Source organism: Carica papaya, chromosome 1 (assembly GCF_054855325.1).
Source record: "Carica papaya isolate Zhongbai chromosome 1, ASM5485532v1, whole genome shotgun sequence".
Lineage (NCBI taxonomy): Eukaryota > Viridiplantae > Streptophyta > Magnoliopsida > Brassicales > Caricaceae > Carica > Carica papaya.
Genome location: NC_142309.1, coordinates 29,961,314 through 29,978,656, shown reverse-complemented (window position 1 = coordinate 29,978,656; position 17,343 = coordinate 29,961,314). Strand labels below are relative to the sequence as shown.

General features: G+C 35.0%; 3 protein-coding genes across 5 annotated transcripts; 2 read left to right on the top strand and 1 right to left on the bottom strand.

Moving 5' to 3' along the window:
• Positions 1-96: 96 nt before the first annotated feature.
• On the bottom strand, positions 97-4,470 carry LOC110818232 (UDP-rhamnose/UDP-galactose transporter 6). 2 transcript variants are annotated; one of them, XM_022047017.2, is made up of 6 exons: positions 4,215-4,470; positions 3,212-3,422; positions 1,800-1,984; positions 1,516-1,716; positions 1,160-1,321; positions 97-673 (listed from the first exon to the last, which is right to left on the bottom strand). In XM_022047017.2, exons 2-6 carry the CDS (start codon positions 3,339-3,341, stop codon positions 344-346), a joined length of 1,008 nt encoding a protein of 335 aa, XP_021902709.1. In that variant the 5' UTR covers positions 3,342-3,422; positions 4,215-4,470; the 3' UTR covers positions 97-343. The 2 variants fall into 2 exon arrangements, with proteins under 2 accessions (XP_021902709.1, XP_088066582.1); XM_088210456.1 differs by lacking the exon at positions 4,215-4,470 and adding an exon at positions 4,087-4,202.
• An 898-nt stretch (positions 4,471-5,368) lies between these two features.
• LOC110818210 (nuclear receptor family 2 group C protein) lies at positions 5,369-11,439 on the top strand. Of its 2 annotated transcripts, XM_022046990.2 has the most exons (4): positions 5,369-5,757; positions 9,967-10,047; positions 10,658-11,036; positions 11,157-11,439. In XM_022046990.2, exons 1-3 carry the CDS (start codon positions 5,599-5,601, stop codon positions 11,024-11,026), a joined length of 609 nt encoding a protein of 202 aa, XP_021902682.2. In that variant the 5' UTR covers positions 5,369-5,598; the 3' UTR covers positions 11,027-11,036; positions 11,157-11,439. The 2 variants fall into 2 exon arrangements, with proteins under 2 accessions (XP_021902682.2, XP_021902681.2); XM_022046989.2 differs by having other exon boundaries at positions 5,370-5,757; positions 10,658-11,439.
• Positions 11,440-12,772: 1,333 nt separating this feature from the next.
• Positions 12,773-17,302, top strand: LOC110818183 (Low affinity potassium transport system protein). Its single transcript, XM_022046956.2, has 3 exons — positions 12,773-12,939; positions 14,010-14,649; positions 16,745-17,302. Exons 2-3 carry the CDS (start codon positions 14,096-14,098, stop codon positions 16,812-16,814), a joined length of 624 nt encoding a protein of 207 aa, XP_021902648.1. The 5' UTR covers positions 12,773-12,939; positions 14,010-14,095; the 3' UTR covers positions 16,815-17,302.
• Positions 17,303-17,343: the final 41 nt, after the last annotated feature.

The following is a 17,343-nucleotide window of genomic DNA, read 5'->3' as shown; positions in this document are numbered from 1 at the left end:
GGAAAAGAAAAAATGCTGTCAAGTTGAAATTGAGAGTCAACTAACAATGAATATTCTTCAACCTGTCTATAGGAAAAAAGGATATTGATAAACAGATTGTTTCACCCAAAATAATTACTATAAATTATATTCCTGAAGCAAAGCAGGAAAATTTGCAGGGAACCTAACGTCATCCCAAAAAATATCCTTTTTTTAAGAGATTGAATACAAAAAAAAAACAAGAATAAGGATTACATAATCAGGAAAAAATAATTTGAATCAAATGCTCTCTACCCTCTAATCTTAGATGACTAATAAGTTTCTGAAAATCACAGCTAACCTCGTATGCTTATCCTACATGAATCTAGACTTTTCCATCAAGCTCAGTGGATTCTGACAAACTACCGTGTTTCTGTTGCCTGTTTGTTGGGAGTGAATAGCTACGACGCTCTTTCCCACCAGGCTTAGACGAAGCATTGCCATACCAAATCATTCCGACTACAGCAATTATCATACCCAGAACTACCTGTAGATTGAGGCCCTCTTTTCCAAAGAAGAAAAACCCCATAATCAATACGAGGATTGTCTTCATGTGTCCAAGCACTTGAAATGACACTGCAGTAAATCTGCCAATGCAGATGAATTGGCTGAGATTGGTTCCTACTGCAATAGTGCATGAAAGAATTATAAATATCTGCAGAGACCAAGTAGAACAGATTTTATCAGTAAAAAGTTTTGTAATACAGAGGCCATATATTTTACATTAATGTACACTAGTAAATGATTTGCGTGATATGATTTGTGTGCATGGACCGGCAGATACATGAAACAAATGTGTCTCTACATACATTACGAATGAATATAATGCAGTTAGCAGCAGCTGGTTGTTAGGCGTTGAATGAAATATAAAAGTCACCAAGCAGGGAATTTAAAAATCAGAAACTTGAAGAAAATAAAACGAAATATAAGATATGATTTTACTATGTAGGACAAAGCATGAAAATAGGGGAGCTGGTGTAGCATATGTCATTAGTGCAAGTGCTACACTTGTGCCGAAGACAATTCTTGACCATAATAATTTATTGACAAGATGTGTTATTTTGCATAACAATTTATAATGAAATGATCCAAAAAGAGTAGTTAAAGAATCCAAAACACAAGATTCGGTTCCAGTACTTACTACAGAAGTCACGTTATAGCCATAGGAATCAACTCTTTTGTTTGTCAACCAGTAATCAAGAAATGGGCCTATTAACAGCAGTGATGCAGCCTGGCCAGGGGCAGTATGTCCCAACAGGTTGAAAGAACTAAGAGAATATTTCCGCTGAAGATAATGTACATACTGCAAATAAAAGATTTAACATGATGTCAGGCAAAAAATTTTAATCTGCATGACAAGAATAAGATACAAATTTGAAACCTAGGTGGTAGTGGTCATTTATTTACTTCAACTGCACAAAACGTTACTATTATTTTCCGCTAAGTAAAATTTCAAGAAATTCCTCGAACTTAACTGCAGAAAATTAAACAACTTACATATTGTTGCAAAGAAGTACTCCATACTGCAACAAATGCAGCTATGAAACCTCTGGTATTTACACTCACATCAGTAACAGTGCAAACACTGACTCCCACAAGAACCACTGCTATGCTTAACTTTGTGTCTCTGGAGTAACGAATTTTATCAAACATCACTTCTAACAAGCAGGATACGGGGATCATACTGAGTTTTGCAATCTGGTAATACAAGTGCCAATAGGTAATTCCCAGAGCCATTTAAATACAAAAGTAACAAAAACTATGAGTGTACAACAATTTACCTGATAAAATCCAACTGAGTTCCACATAAGACTAACATTCATTCCAACAATCGAGAAGTTCGCAAATAGCACAAACTTAAGAAGCTCAAAGAGGGGAAGATGTGAAGCCTGGATGTATCCCAGCCACCTTAGAACAGCAGTCATCAACGTTGTGGTAGCAAAATGCAACCCAGTTAATGTTGTAGCTGCAACAAGTTGTAATTAAATCACAACATGATTTAAGAGAAAAGACAGCAGTTGTACTTATGCAAATGGAGTAGAATAGATTGTGAAATGATGGATCATAGTAGAAAAAAAAACTAGAATTCCATCTAATCATCATTTTAGCTACTTTGAGTTTACCCATGGGAGCAAAAAAATATTCTGTTCTGAGAAAAGATTATAGTAAATAGTCACAAATTCTATGCTTTTCCACAGTTGGATAAAATTTAAACCTATCAGACAACTTGAACTAAGCCCTCAAGGTCTAAACTGATTAACCATTTAATCTCCCAAAACAACTAAACTGATTAACCATTTAATCTCCCAAAACAATCCATCTACTTTTTGTTCCACTCCTTGATAAAAAAATCAATTCATAAATTTCCTTGCTTTTTGCCCCTTAAAAAGTGTGAATAAGTGCCCTCCTTAGACATTACCATAGTACTTCTTATTGAAATTAAAGGTTCATATTGAATCATAGCTAATCACTTACATGAAAATCCATGGCTGCAGTCCCACCAATATAAAAAAAAAGGAAAAGAATAACAAACACATTCCCTAACCTCAATGGCTGAAAACAAAAATTACTAACGCATACAGATTCATACACATGATCTTCATGTTCGAAGCATGAAATGCATTGCCAGTTGACCTACCACTCAGGTGGTCAATTTTCTCACTTATGCATGCACCATTTTTCATGGGACTCTTAAGTAATTTATCCAGTTTTCTTTTCTTCCAGGGAAAAAAAAGTAATCTGTCCACTTTTTTACCTCGCTCCAGTTTGGAATCTCTATCTAGGAGGAATCTTATAAGGAAAGTTGTAGAACAAGTTTAATTTGCAGAAGACATGTAAAATAAATTCAGCTTCTTTCACAGGTGTGTTTGCATAAATTGAGTTTATAGACATAATTAGTTCACAATGCACTGACCAACACTTCATCAACATTGTTGAAGCTATATTGCATGTACTCTATTTTCCCAACCTTTAAGTGAGAAATTTGCAGTGGGGCATCTGTCTAATAAAAAAATTTATCTTTGGCCATAAGCAACAAATTCAATGCATCTATTTAAGCAGAAGAAGAAATAGATTCCTCTAAAAATTTTACGAAATGATTGGTATATGGCCAAGAACACGCAATCAGGAATTACTATTTATAGAGAAGTGATGACATACAGGTATGCTTGAAACAAACTGAACATTAATTTACCAAAACTGAAGCCATATGTAGCCATTAAGGCCTTATTGACAATGATAATCCCCACAGAAGTGACAACATTGAACATCCAAGCAGCTGCATCTACTGCTGCTTTCTTATCAGCCTTACTAACTGGAGCCATTTTGATATATTTTACTTGCAATCAATAAGCCTTCAACTGTTTATCCTTCTAACTCCATGAAGTCATCCATCTGCAACAGGACTGAATCCAAATGAAACAAACTTGATGAAATTGCAATTTGTTGGCGCTTACAGCAAAAGAAAATTATTAAATAGAAACTAGAACATCTTGAACATTCTACATATATTAAAAACAATCTACTGCCTGTCAAATATGCAATAACTAAACGTGAAAATTATAACTTCCCGCTGATATGATGTTTCTATAAAACCTTCGAAAAACTCACAATTAATACGCACTACGGATATAGCAGGTAACTAAACTTATAAGCTGTTACTCCGACATGTCACCATGTATAAACATAGAATTTGAACTGCATTAGCTCTCTTCTGACCAGATAACTAAGAGATTGTTTTCCAAAAAGATCTCTATGGCCGAATGCCATCAACTTACTTTCAGACTCTACTGCTTCTTGACAAGCATGATCTTCTGCTCACAAATGGCTCAAATTTAAAAAGGTTCAGTAAAAAGGAGGCAAAACGAATGAAATAACTCACTAGATTCTGATCCATGATGCCACCTAAACCTAAATTCAATCTCACGATTAAAAGACATGTAACGAGGACAAGGAAACAGGATCAATCACACACAATAGATCCGTGAAACGTCAGATCGATCTAGCTCTGGCGATCACAAAATCAAACAGTTGCCAATCAGATCTACATGCCAAACACGGAAACCACACCTTTTTATAACAGAGGCGGAATCAATTCATGGACTAGAAACAGATCTATCGCGTGATCTCGTTAATCTTTACATCCACGAGTTGAAACTGAATAAATTAGAATGTGTACGGGTTGGAAAGGTACGTACCATGGACAGGAGAGGAGAAAGCGAGAGACGGAGAAGGAGAAATGGCGAGGAACTGAGCCGAAACGGTACGGTTACAGCGTCGTTTTTGTTGGAGAGTTTGGAGGTGGTGGTGGTCGTGGTGGTGGTTTTGCAGTGGATGCGCTACTTATTAGTTGTGTGTTCGCATCCTCAAGAATTGGAGAGAAATTGGAAATCAGTTGGGAAACGAAGGCCTCGTGGATTAGTAAGCATCACGCGGACGTTAACCTCATGCGCCTCACTCTTTTTAATAAACCAACAAATTTATTAGTTTATAAAGATAAATTTCTACAGTTTTACTGAAATGTAATTAATTTTTTTTGGATTAAAATTATAATTTATATTTAATAAAGAAATTAAATGTAATTAAAAAATTTAAATTTATTTTAATTATAAGAATAATTTTTTTTAAAAAAAATTTAATATTGTTTAAATAATTATAGTAGTTAATTATTTATTGTTGTACAATTTTCTTACAATTATAATATTGAAAATAAATTTTATAATAATGCAATTATATTTTATATCAAAATATTTATTTACAATAAATTTTATTAATACAATATAATTAATTTTTTGAAAAATTATTTTTAGAACACTTTAGGCAAGTTTTTGAATATAAACTTTATGAAAGTTATTTGTATTAAAAATTATTAAGTTAGTCATCAAATTTTAATATTTATTATAATTTATTAGATATTTTCTTTATTACAATTTAATCTTTTAATATTTTTTTATTTTTTTATTGAAAAAGTTAAAAGAGGTGGATTATATTTGAATATCTTAAAAAACTGTTTAAAAAAATTTGACTAATTACTCAATCATTTAATATAAATTTATTATTTTAAATATAACTTAATTATTTTAATTTTTCTGTTAAAAAATATAAAAAAAATATTTTAAACAAACAAAAAATATTAAAAATTAAATTATAATAAAAAAAATTAAGAACTAAATTACAATAAAAATAAAAAAATGAATTATAATAAATACAAAATTTAAGTATTAATTTAATAAGTTTTCTCAAAATAAAAGATAAAATAAGTGTGAAGCCGAAGCGACAGCGAACCGCTGCAAAACCGAACCGGGCCGCTTATTCAAGCACAACTATCTAATGTATATCCTCCCGCGGATGAGAGAATGAGCTATCGTCGTCCTTTCCAAACACTATTAGTGGCTCCACCGCACCATATGTAATCTACAAAATAAGTTATTTAAGTAATAAGCCCACCGTTTTTCTTCTCTCTTGGACCATTTTTTTCAATTATCAATCACCCAACTAGCGTTCTCAATCCTTGATTGACGGAATCCTAGTTGGGTTGGGGAATCGGGAGGCGCCGGAGTAAAACGGCGGGCTGGAACAGGGATGGGGAAGAAGAGAAAGTCGATTGATTCGAGCCTGGACGAGGTGGATCGGACCATGTACGCGTCGTTTTGTAGCGCAGCGAACTCCCTCTCTCAGCTCTACACCCAGGCCATGAACCACCAGAAACCCTCATTTCAAGCCGGCGAACGCCACGGCCTTGTACGGATTCCTCTATTAAGTCTTGATTTCGATTAGTCATATACTTTGTTTGTCTGTGTCCGTTGTATCTGCTTGCATGTGTTTGATTTTGTTGGAGAATTATGATTTTGATCCATGTAGAACGGTTCTTTTCCCCTGTCTTTCTGGCTTCGGAAATGTGCGGGAAGGTGATCACCTCTACAATGCCTGATTTATTTGATAGGATATCGCACTGATATTTTTTTATGCGCTTCATTCGCCCTATGTCCCTTTTTTGTTAATTATGGTGGGTTTTTATTCTGAACTATGTATATGTGTTCAGTGCAATTGAATTATCAGTTTCTTTTGGTGATACGGAAGGACGGTGTTTTGCCTGACTGTTTTCTCATTACCCGGGATGATTGTGATTTTCTACTTTGAATGAGATGGCAGGATTGGCACTGATGAGTATTTCAACTGTGTTGTTGTTAAGGCACATTGAACTTAGGTGATTTATGCTGCTTCTTAGGTAGGGACAGTGGCAATTGTTGAACCAGATTTGCAGGAGAATTTGAAAGGTCGAAAAGGATATTTGCTCAAGCTTCATTGGCTTGCACTAGGCAAGGAGATGATGACAAATCTGCTCTGATGTTTTGATATTAAGTGAGTGAGAGAGTACAAAAGGTTTAGTTAATACCATATCTTTGTGCATGCGGAATCAGTTAACTAAAACATAGATGAAAAATCAAGTTCATAAGGGCAGATTCAAAGTGTTTCTATACTTCTTGGTAGACAAAATAAAAAAAAAACAGAAGTTCTGGTAAATCAAATTAATTGAGCAAACAGCAAAAGTGGAATTTGTTTTATCATCTTAGAACCTTCAAATTTTATCAAATTCTTTGTGCATTGAGAACATTTGGCATTCATAGTGGTTGGCTTAGGTTTGTGTTAAATGGAGCATGCATGGACATTGATAATTCAATTAGATAGGCGCAACATCCTAATTGTTCAGGCATGAGTTAGTGTTGCAATAAGTAAATTAAATTTCCTTTCAGAAATAAGAGATAGATGTACTAGCTTGAAGTGAATTTGTAATAGGTATCTCATGGTTTGTACGATTCATAAAAATGCTTATAGCAGTAGATTCAGGAAATCTGGTTCATTGAATTTCCTCTATCTCAGGCCTGCCTTCTATGCAATCTAATATTAATGTATTGAAACAGTTGAAAGTCCTCAATCTTCTGGTCATAGCAGAATTCGTATTAGCCACCATCTCTGGACTCCAAGTGGGTAGTCAAATCAAAATCAATTATAACAAGCTTAGGTGGCTGCCTTCTAAGTTGGACCTTCTTCTTTCATCTCCAACTATTCCTGTACAGTGTTTGAATGCTGTACTTGGTCCTTTTGGTTAGACAATTCCTACTGCATCAAGTTCCATATAACCACATATTTTAAGATCTTTTCAACTTCCACAAATTGATTTCAAACTAATTTCAGGCATTTTGTTTTTCATTATTATTCTTTGAAAAAGAGCTTCTTGTGGGTGAATTTCTGGCAAAGCTTGTGATTTTGCCTTGGTGTTTTGTTTCAGGAAAGAAGGGGTCTATTTTCTAAATATGCAAAGAAATTGAAAATTACTACCAAAGCGCACGTTTTAGAAAAAAATCTCAATATATGCATCTTTTTGCCACTTCAAGACAGGGTTTGGTCAAAGTTATTGCTGATTGACAGAATAAACAACAGTCAATTTGTCAGTGCTTGATTCCGTAGTCTTTAAACCTACATGCAAAATACTACCTTCCTGTGTTGGCATGCACTGGCACTGTGATGGCTAATTTATTATGAATGCTGTGAAAAACTGATGTTGTCATTGACAAGCAGTCAACAACCACCCTATTGATCCCTTACTAACTTGACTGAGTTTTTGCTGAAGTAGCAAAAAATGCATATCTTGCCTTTTTTTTAAAGATGCATGTTTGAGAAATTTCGTTTTTCCTCAGTTTAGAAAATAATCAGATGCAGAGTTGAGCCTTAAAATACTATTATCTTCTTGTCCTAGGACTTCTTAGGATTTAAAATTATTTAAATATTTTAGTAAGTGGTTGGAAACTAAATTTATGCATGTTATTATTTTTAGAGGACTTGGTTGTGTATAGAACTCAAACAAGATTTATATTATCACCTTTGTGTTCAATTAAGAAGAAGATGATGTAACTTGTTCTGGCTTAGGGACTACAGATATATGAAGTGTTACCGTGTTATATGTTGGTGAAATTCTAAGAGAAGCTATATTTCTTGGAGCATGCTTAGAAATCTTCATGATCAACTTGCAACTTTTTGTCTGAATATAGAGATGGTTTATGCAAAAAAAATTATAGGGGTGGAATTGTGTTTAGTCACTTCTACAACTGGAAACTTGTGGATAACCTTTCTCTTCCTGACCATTTCCTTCATCCTGGAATCAAGAATTGTTCTACCCTTTAATCTTGTTGGGTTTGATTGATTAACTTATTCACAATACTAATTTGCATTACTCAATGGTAAAATTGAAGAAAACATATATATGATATAGCCGGAAGATTTCACATCCAAAGCCTTTAAAAAGGATCTATAAGCTGCAAAGGTCCATTTATGAATTGAAGGAGGCCTCTCTCAGTATATCCATTTGATGAGAGCCAAATGAGTTATGATTTCATGAAAAAAGAGAATGAGACCTGGGTTTACAAGAAGGTGAATGGGGGAATGGGGGAATGGTGGTATTCCTTTTACTATACATGGATAACATCAAACTCATTAGGAATGATGTAAGGATGTTGTAGTCAGTTGAAGTTTGACCACACAAAAACTTCTCCATGGTAATCAAGCTATGTATTTGGGTTGTGGATCTATAAACATAGATCAAAATAGGTTTTTTGGCTTAGGTCAATTAAGTACACAGAACCCGAGCTATAGAGATTTAATTTAGAGAACTCCAAAAGAGGAAATTAACGATTTGCATTAGGGTTAATCTCTCCAATTAAGATGTCTTGCATACTTCAGAGGAGAGAGCATATGAGTAAGATTCCCTTTTTCTCGATAATAGGGCCCAATCATTGACTCCATGCTATATACCAGGCCTAATGCTAACCTATGCCCCTAGGTGTCACACGTAATTTTAAGGCAAATTCAATTAAGAGTTCACAAGAGGGCTATGATAAACATCTAAAGTAGTTTTGAAGCATGAAGGATCTTTTTCTAATTCATGGAAAAATGATTGACTTAAAAGCTTGAGGATTTCATGTATCCTAGCTTTAAATCAAATCCAGATGATAGTAAAATTGTTTTGGGGTTTGCCCTAAAACAATCCAATAACGATTGGAAGAGTTTCAAAGAAGAGATAACTATTGTTACGACCATAAAAGTTGAATACATCAATGCAAGAAAGGATATAAAGGATTTTGTATGTGTCTAGATGTTCAGTACTTTGGGAAAGGTTCCTAGCATAGCACATCCTATGGATTTTGCTTTTTGTTATAGCAACAGCACAAAAAAGAACTAAGGTCTCATCAAGATCGAAGCACATCTTATGACTCTTATGTTTGATATGTGAAATTAATGAAAGAAAACATATTTAACATTGGTGCAATGACAACATAATGACCTAGTCACTATAGGCTTTAAGAAAAGGTGTTCAATCATAACAAGAGCAGCATGGGTATGCTTTGCAATGGGTGATTGGTTGTATTGCGAGTAGAAGATTGTTAGAAATATACCCTTAAGTAAATCATAAAAGGATGTGATAGGTTTATAGTTAGATAATAATCTTATTCTTTGATAAAAAATAGCAATAAAAAGACATTTCGTTTTATTGTGAGCTGCTTCTTTTGTATGAATGCACTTAATTGTTGCATTCTAACATGATAAAAGTCTCTAATGCACAGAAAGAAACTAGAGTTGTGATAGAGATCACAATAATGTACGTCTTATTTCTTAGTGTTCAAAATGTTTCAAATAGTAGAATACAAAATGGGATAGTTGCAATTCAGTTCATTTAGATATGAACTATGCATATTGGTATGTTGCTTTGTTTGTGCATAGCATCTATTGAAATTAATTGTTAATGCTTTTTGATTGAACCTTCTAGTTCTAAGCTTTTGTCTCTCCAGACATGTGCTACCCAGCTAGGTTAAGGTGATAGACAAGTCTATGAGGTCGTGCCATTTGTGCATTCTTATTTGACTGGCTCTGATCTGTTCGATCTCTTGCTTTCAGGAAAAACTTTATCAATGGATTTGGAGGCAACAAGAAGGAGGATCAAGAGTAACAACAACGGACATAGTTAATTACATTCAGGTTTATTTTTTATTATTCTCCTTTTGTATGAATTTTAATTTTCTTTGTATATATGATTTTTGTAGTTTTGCCTTTGATAATTTCGTGCACCAGCTCTTCCCTGTAAGATTCCAGCCTAAAGAAGAAACTTTGGTCTCTGGATCATTAGGGAAATAGTATAAGAAAGTTGGAATACTAGATTTTTTAAGGCCTCCAGTGTTTGCATAAAACACAAATTAGTCTTCATCATCGCTCTCTTTATTGTCTGACTAGACTTCATTTTTATCTTGTTGGGTCCTGTTTATGATTGATACCTGAATCATTTGTTCAAAATCTCTGATTAACAATAGGAAAAAGCTGGTGAAAGATGCTGTCATAGACATGCATAAAATGCAAGGAGGTAGTCATCTTAATTGACAGTGGGGTCCTAATTGGCACGCACTTGTAAAATGTGTTGCTTGGGTATAATCAATACACCTAAAAGTACTCAAATAATACATTTTGAACAGGCTAATGATCTTTATATTTATAAGTGATATCGTGTTCAGCTGCAAATCTCTATTTTTCTTTGTCAAATAATAAGCCATTTTATTATAAGAAATGTCTCAGATTTTTTTTTATTTTGTTGCAGAATGAGGTAGATTATTGTGGAGAGGAGCCATCGATGTCCTCTAGGGCACCAGTTCAATATCAGCATTCCCAACCTGCATTGCAGACCTTTATGGTCCCTTCTGGCTCTTCCTGCCAAGCTGGTGGGCAGGGGACTCGCCCTGAGCAGTGTGATCAACAGTCCAAGAATCCAGTCTTCTCCAATGCTTTGTCAAGCCCTGTTCGTCGAGGTCTCCAGTTCTATCACATGCAGGGAGGTTATTTCCAGAATGGTGGTTTGCCTTCTGGAACTGGGAGCCGGAGTAATGAGCCCAACTTTCTTCAGCTGCAAAACAGGGATTCTAATCCTCCAGGCTCCAATGATTCTTCAATGGACATGCATGCAGACTGAAACTTACCAGGTAGGACTTCACAAGCTTCTTTCCTTAATCGCTAGTTTGTTTGTTGCTCTTGTCAGAAGGAAAACGGAGATGCTTTATAAATGCAAAAGAAACTCAAACATGTGGGTGACCCTCTTAAAGCTTGGCGGCGAGGAGTACAATGTGGTGTTGCGTTCTCATGGAGCAAACAAAATCCAATGCGACAAGCACCTTTTTGTTATGATTTATCGTCACATGTAAATCCTTGGAGTGAATCAATTGTCAGAACTTATACGTGGGCATTTCGTTTGTGATCCTTGGTAATCTCTATACTATCGTGTTTCTTAGGTCTCGTTTTGTCTGTTTGGAAGGACAGTGTATGTAAATTATTCAGGTCCTATGTATCTGGGTATGTATAACGGATTCTGGTTTTGAAGCAAAACAAGTCCTGCAAGTGGAAAAAAAGAAAAAAAAAAAGAAAGGGCAGATCGATTCGGGCTTCACAGACACCATTGTCTGTAATTAAATGAGTCTACACAACTTGCCTTCCAGCAATATAGAATCCTATGCGACTCCTTAACCCATATAATGCCTGGAAAAATGACTGATTTCCCTCGCTATATTTGAAGCCTTCGCTCGACCCCACAAATCCTCCGGTCAATCTTAATTCAAAAAATAAATCATAACAGTGAATATTTTCTCGTCCTAGAGAATTTATTTTTTAAAAAAAATTAACTGTAAATTACGGCTTTCTAATACTGTTTCGAGCTATGCTCACAAATGAAATTAGCATTCTCGGTGGGACAAAATTTGACACTAGGGTTGGTAATTAGCAGCATTCTATAATTTTATGCTGTGATTAGCTGGTGGTAAACAATTTTTCAGTTCTACCTCTTCAATTATTGTGTGGTCTTATGAATATCAAACTTTTTTACTACTGTTTCTTTACGTTAAAATTTAATTAAAAATAAATTACGACTACTTTTGTTTGGTTGGTGTTTTTTCTCCACTCCACTAATCATGATTAGCAGAAACTAACTTTTGGCTTGAAAATCAGTGATTATATTGTCTCAGGCTTTTAACACTTCAATTAATTACTTTTGCTTCCAATCAATTCCAATTTCCGAGCGAAGCAGATTGTAATTATTGTGTCCACATACCCCTCCAAAAAAAAAAAAAGTCAAAAAAATGTAATATTATGACGTCCTAATTTATTTAATACACCGTCTTAAAATAAGTATAAAATAGTTATACTAATTTTAATTATTTAATATATTTAATATTTAATATGTATATATATATATATATAATCATCATCTTTTATTTTTCTTTTTCTTTTTTCAAAAAGAATTTTAATTCCATTAAAAAATTCATTACATAATTCTAAACTACGCTGTTCAAATTAAAAACCTTTTAATTAATTAAAAGTAATCCATAATTTGACTGACTAATTAAGATGGATTATTAAAGCAAAAGCCCACACCCAAATAAAAACCAAGCTCTCAATTACGTGCCACCCTTATGTAGTTATACATATATTTTATATAATATAATGTTTTTTTATTATTATTTAATAAAGATACGTGTGTATCAATTTGGAATATGTAAATCAGTGATATTTTATTTGCGAATTATATGTATATAATATGATAACGTGAAATTATAATAAATATAAAAAAAAAAAAAGGCACGAAAATAAATATGGGGCCCATGGCTATCATGCGCCGTGGAGTCACTATCTCTATCCTTGCTTCAAATAATTCCGTCCAGAAGTAAACCCAATCTTTTTTGCCCTTTTTATTTCATTTAATATTTTTTCGTTTCTTACTCTCTCTCTCTCTCTCTCACTCTCAATTCCTCGCCGATTATTTCGCGCAAAAGTTGCGATCTAGGATGCCGGCGCCGCCGTTCTAGTCGCCGTATTTTCCTAGCTCAGATCCGTCAGGTGAATTTAGACTTTTTTCTTTTCCAGTTTGATCTGACTTCTCTGTTTGATCCCGAGAAAAGTTTGAGGAAAATATGACGGAAGAGTGAGAACTCTCTGAATTAAACATTCTCTTTGTTGCTGTAGTTTATCGGTGCTTTTCTGCGTGTTTTTGTTTTTGTTTTTTTTAGCTTTTAAATTCCATGTTGCGTTTTTGTGTGCTTTGCTTAGCAATCAAACAGAGGACATTGTGGCGAGCTCTGTTGCTGTAGATTGTTGTTGTAGCTTTTGGAGTTTGCATGTTTGCAGCCTTTTGATTTCTTACTTTTCCTGATTTGTTGTTAGCAGATCTTTAATGTTGTTCCTGTCTATTATTGTTACTGATTTACTAGTAAATTAGTTGCTGATAGTTTGTTTTAGGGGGACTACGACTTTCTACTTAAAGAAATCATGACAATGCCCTGTAAGAAAATTTTCCGCTAGATTGGCCTAAGAAATTCGTACTTTGTATATAAACTTTGAAAAACAGTCTTTTTCCTTTTTTTTTTTTTTGAGAAAATGATCTTTTGTTTCCTAATTCTTCTAATGAAATCTTTAAGCGTAGTCTCCCTCGCTTTCTACTTGTTTCTCCTTCTCATTCTCTCTTTATACTCGTGTTCTTTTGTTTTTCACGTTTAGGATTATTTTTGTTTTTTGTTTTTTCCTTTTTATTTTCTTCCTTCATTGAGTTGCATTTCTTCTGCGCATGTTTGTGTGTGTGTGTGTGTGTGCCAGAAAGAGAACATGTTTAATGACTTACCTACACGTAAGGACTAAAAATTCGGTACAAGGGTTTTGTATTTTGTTTAGCAAGACAGGATGTTTACGCAAACGCTTGAAGGTAAATCCTTATGTGTGTCTCTTTCCATGTCTCATGCTCTTATTCTAGGATTGCTCATATCTCCACTATAATCCATGGAGATTTTGATGCTAATAACTAATCTCTTACATCCTCAACCATTGGAATATTCCATTTTGATTCATTTGCATTAGTGCCACCTCTCTTCCACGTGCCTTTGGAAATGCGATGATTTGACCGAATTAAGGTACAGGTGGATGAAGGCTTGTGGCTTAAATTATCGTTGAGGGCGGGAAGGTGCATAGAAATAATTGTTGGATGGCCAGATGAACAGGACTGATGTTATTTGCAGTGGAAGGAGGAGGGTTCTTTTCTTCATCAGCATCTGGATATAGCAAGGGCCTGACCCTTCTTCTTTTGGGTCAGAAGGACGAGGACAAACCCATGAGAGTTACTCCGTGGAATCAGTACCAGTTGGTGGACCAAGAAACTGAAGCTGACCTCCAGCTGGCTTCCATTAAGAACCGGATTTCCCGCGGGTGTGCCTCCTTTGTCTGCTTTGGTCGCACTTCCGCAGGACTTGATGCTCCATCTCCTCTTAAAGTAGGCCCTGCTCAACAGCAGGATTCCTTGCCAGGGTCACTTGTGTCTGATAAGGGCAAGAAAAATGCAATTGATCTCGATGATAATAGTGAAGATGCAAAGAAGGTTGCTCTGAAAAGTAGCTTGAGAAAGTCATTAAATAGCAATTCAGCTCCTGTTGAAGGTGCTAAGGAACTCGAGGCATTAAATGAGAAGGGTAGTACCATACCTGGTCATATGGAAAGAAGGAAAGTGCAGTGGACGGATGCTTGTGGGAGTGAGCTCGTTGAAATCAGAGAATTTGAGCCCAGGTATGATACTACTTAACAGACTTCAGATAATTAGTACATGATGACCATCCTTAAGTTTTATTTATATTTCTAATGTGCAACTATGTATAGGGTTCTGAATTCTCTCTGTATGCATGTTAACAAGCTTGACTATTATGTTAAATATGGGCATGTTCTACATTGTAGACACCTAGGGAAATCTATCATTGGATAACCTTAGAAGAAGCGGAATCATAGTCAATGGCTGCTAGTGTCTATGCGAGAATGAATCCCCCCCAGTCACGTTCGCATTTGTTGCTCATTGTGGGTTCAGCCCACAGTCTCTGGAACATTTCTTGGGTGGCTTAGTGGCCGATGAAATTTGGACTTGGATGGCATTCATGCTAGCAAGAAAAGAAAGAAGTTAGTTTCCCTTATTCGTTTGTCACTATCTGGGTCTTTTATTGAAGGAAAGGACCAATAAAGTTTCTGGGGACACTATCTCTTCTTTTGTTAGCGTTAGATGGAGATCATTGGTTCTAGACCTTGAATTTTTTTTTTAGAGGTCACTATCTTCTATGTGGGGAGGATCTAAAGAACCTTAATAATATTTTCTTTTCTGATGGAAAGATATAATTCTCTTGAAAGCAGCAGAACTCCTTCTGTTCCCTGTTTATAGATAATATCATCCTTTTCCTTCCAAAAAACAAAAGAAAGAGAAAATATTGTTGGAACTATTCGTAGTTTCATGCTTCCCAGAAGCTAGTCTTATTGAGATCGTTTGATAAACAAATGGTGTTCTATCACTTGACCTGGAGCCCACATCACTCTTTTTAACAAATATTCTGATTATAGAATATCTTCTATTTAAATCATTTGGTAAGAGGTTTAAACTTTCCAGTTCTGGTGATTCAAAACTAGTTGGAAGGTCAGTCTGATTCATATCTTCTCATGGTGGGTGATGTAGAGTAATATCTGCATTTACTACTCATTGTATCAGGTTTCTAGTCTTTGAAAAAAGGACAACGTAATGATGAGCTACCAGTGAAGGAACCAGAAGTTTGGCACATTCTCTTACTAAGTCCATGTTGCGATTAGGTCAAACTAAATCTTAGAATGACTGTTAGTGAAAAGATTTGTTATATTGGAGCCATTATCTTGTGGACTAGTCTAAAGTTTTGGCTGCATAAAATTTGATGAGATGAAGGCTAAAGTTAGAGTTGGAAGCTTAAAGATCTAGATTTTGTGCTAGCTTCTTTTCTGGATTTGTTGACTATTCATTGTAATCACTATTAGCCTTGTCTGTAGACATTCTATTTAGTTTTGCTTCGCAATGAATGCAACTAGTTGAATTGATCCATGTCAAAGTAGCCTACACTTTGCATACTGATTTTATATCCTGTTGCTGTGTCTTTCTCATTTCTCTTCTTCAATTTGGAAATATAAATGTTGTCCAAGACAAGTACATGCCTCGAAAGAAGGAATAGATTGGCTACATTTATTTGTTGTCATTGTTGAACAAAATAGTCTATTTAAATCATAAATTGGTAAGAGGTTGTAAACAGTGAGATCCGATCTCATAATATAAATATATTTGGACCCGGCATCATTTGCATATATCGATGTTGGTCTAAAGTCAGACTTAGCTCTTGTGAACACCTTGGCTATATAGTATATCCTATATTCACGTGATTGTAATTTGTGTCATCTGTGTCATTAATATATATCTACACCTTGACTGTAAGTCCGTTTTATTTTGTCTTATCCTGTTCAAAATTGGAGCTCATCATCTTCTCAGCAAAGAAAAAATGTCAGAGCTCATTCAACTGCCATGTATATCTTCCTAGCTAGTTTCAGTATGATCCTGCATGTTATTATTGGCGACTGAGATTCACTGGACTGAACTCATTGTTGCATGATGTTTGTCCTTGTATCCTCATCCATGAATCTGTAAACGCTACTGAGTGATGATGGACTTACATGTTCCACATAGTGTTCATGACTTCTATTGACACTATTACCGGGTGATCTTTATTATCAGCCATTTTACAAATTGGAGCTCATCTTCATTGGTTGTTTGTTTTCCATAATCATTTGGTGTTTTGTGTATGTTGCTGATACTCTGATCAAATGGCAGTGAAACGAGTCGCTCTGATGATGAATTCGAAAATGGAACAGAAAGAAGTTGCTCCTGTACAATTATGTAGTGCGTCTTTCGACCAAAGCATTGTGAGGACTTGACTTCTAAAATGAATTGCTAGATCAGGTAATCTACTGCTAAGAAGCATTTTTGCTTGTTTTGACCGGGTTCAAGTAATTCTCTGGGCGAAAGAAGCAAGAATTGTGGCATTCTACACAGAATCCAACCATGTTGAGAAGCTTTTTATTTGGACAAGAGTCTCTGCTGGGTGACTGGTGATTTCTATCCACGTTACATTGTTGGAGATTTCAATTTTGGTCACTCTGGGTTTTGTCATATTACAATTCTTTGTTATGGTGCTTGACTACATTGTCCATTGTTTCCTGGTAATTATTGTGTTATATTTCTTTTTTCTTCCCTTGGTGGTCCATAATTCTTGCACTTATCCTTCTCAGCTTGATTTTTTGTTAAAAGTTTATTACACGAGGTTTGTATTTTCGGTTCCCCCATAGATTGCAGTGTTAATACAGGCAACGTAGTATGCTTTTACAAGTAGTTCTGACTTCTGAATTTGTTTTTGTTGAAGTTTGATTTCA

Bases quoted from the DNA above. Each gene is read 5' to 3' on its own strand.
- LOC110818232 (XM_022047017.2), bottom strand. From the start codon at position 3,341: ATGGCTCCAGTTAGTAAGGCTGATAAGAAAGCAGCAGTAGATGCAGCT. The intron at 1,717-1,799 runs GTAAATTGTTGT...TTGTATTACCAG, and splicing joins ACTCAGTTGGATTTTATCAG to ATTGCAAAACTCAGTATGAT. The intron at 1,322-1,515 runs GTAAGTTGTTTA...TTTTATTTGCAG, and splicing joins GTACTTCTTTGCAACAATAT to TATGTACATTATCTTCAGCG.
- LOC110818210 (XM_022046990.2), top strand. From the start codon at position 5,599: ATGGGGAAGAAGAGAAAGTCGATTGATTCGAGCCTGGACGAGGTGGAT. The intron at 5,758-9,966 runs GTACGGATTCCT...TCTTGCTTTCAG, and splicing joins CCGGCGAACGCCACGGCCTT to GAAAAACTTTATCAATGGAT. The intron at 10,048-10,657 runs GTTTATTTTTTA...ATTTTGTTGCAG, and splicing joins ACATAGTTAATTACATTCAG to AATGAGGTAGATTATTGTGG.
- LOC110818183 (XM_022046956.2), top strand. From the start codon at position 14,096: ATGTTATTTGCAGTGGAAGGAGGAGGGTTCTTTTCTTCATCAGCATCT. The intron at 14,650-16,744 runs GTATGATACTAC...ATCAAATGGCAG, and splicing joins ATCAGAGAATTTGAGCCCAG to TGAAACGAGTCGCTCTGATG.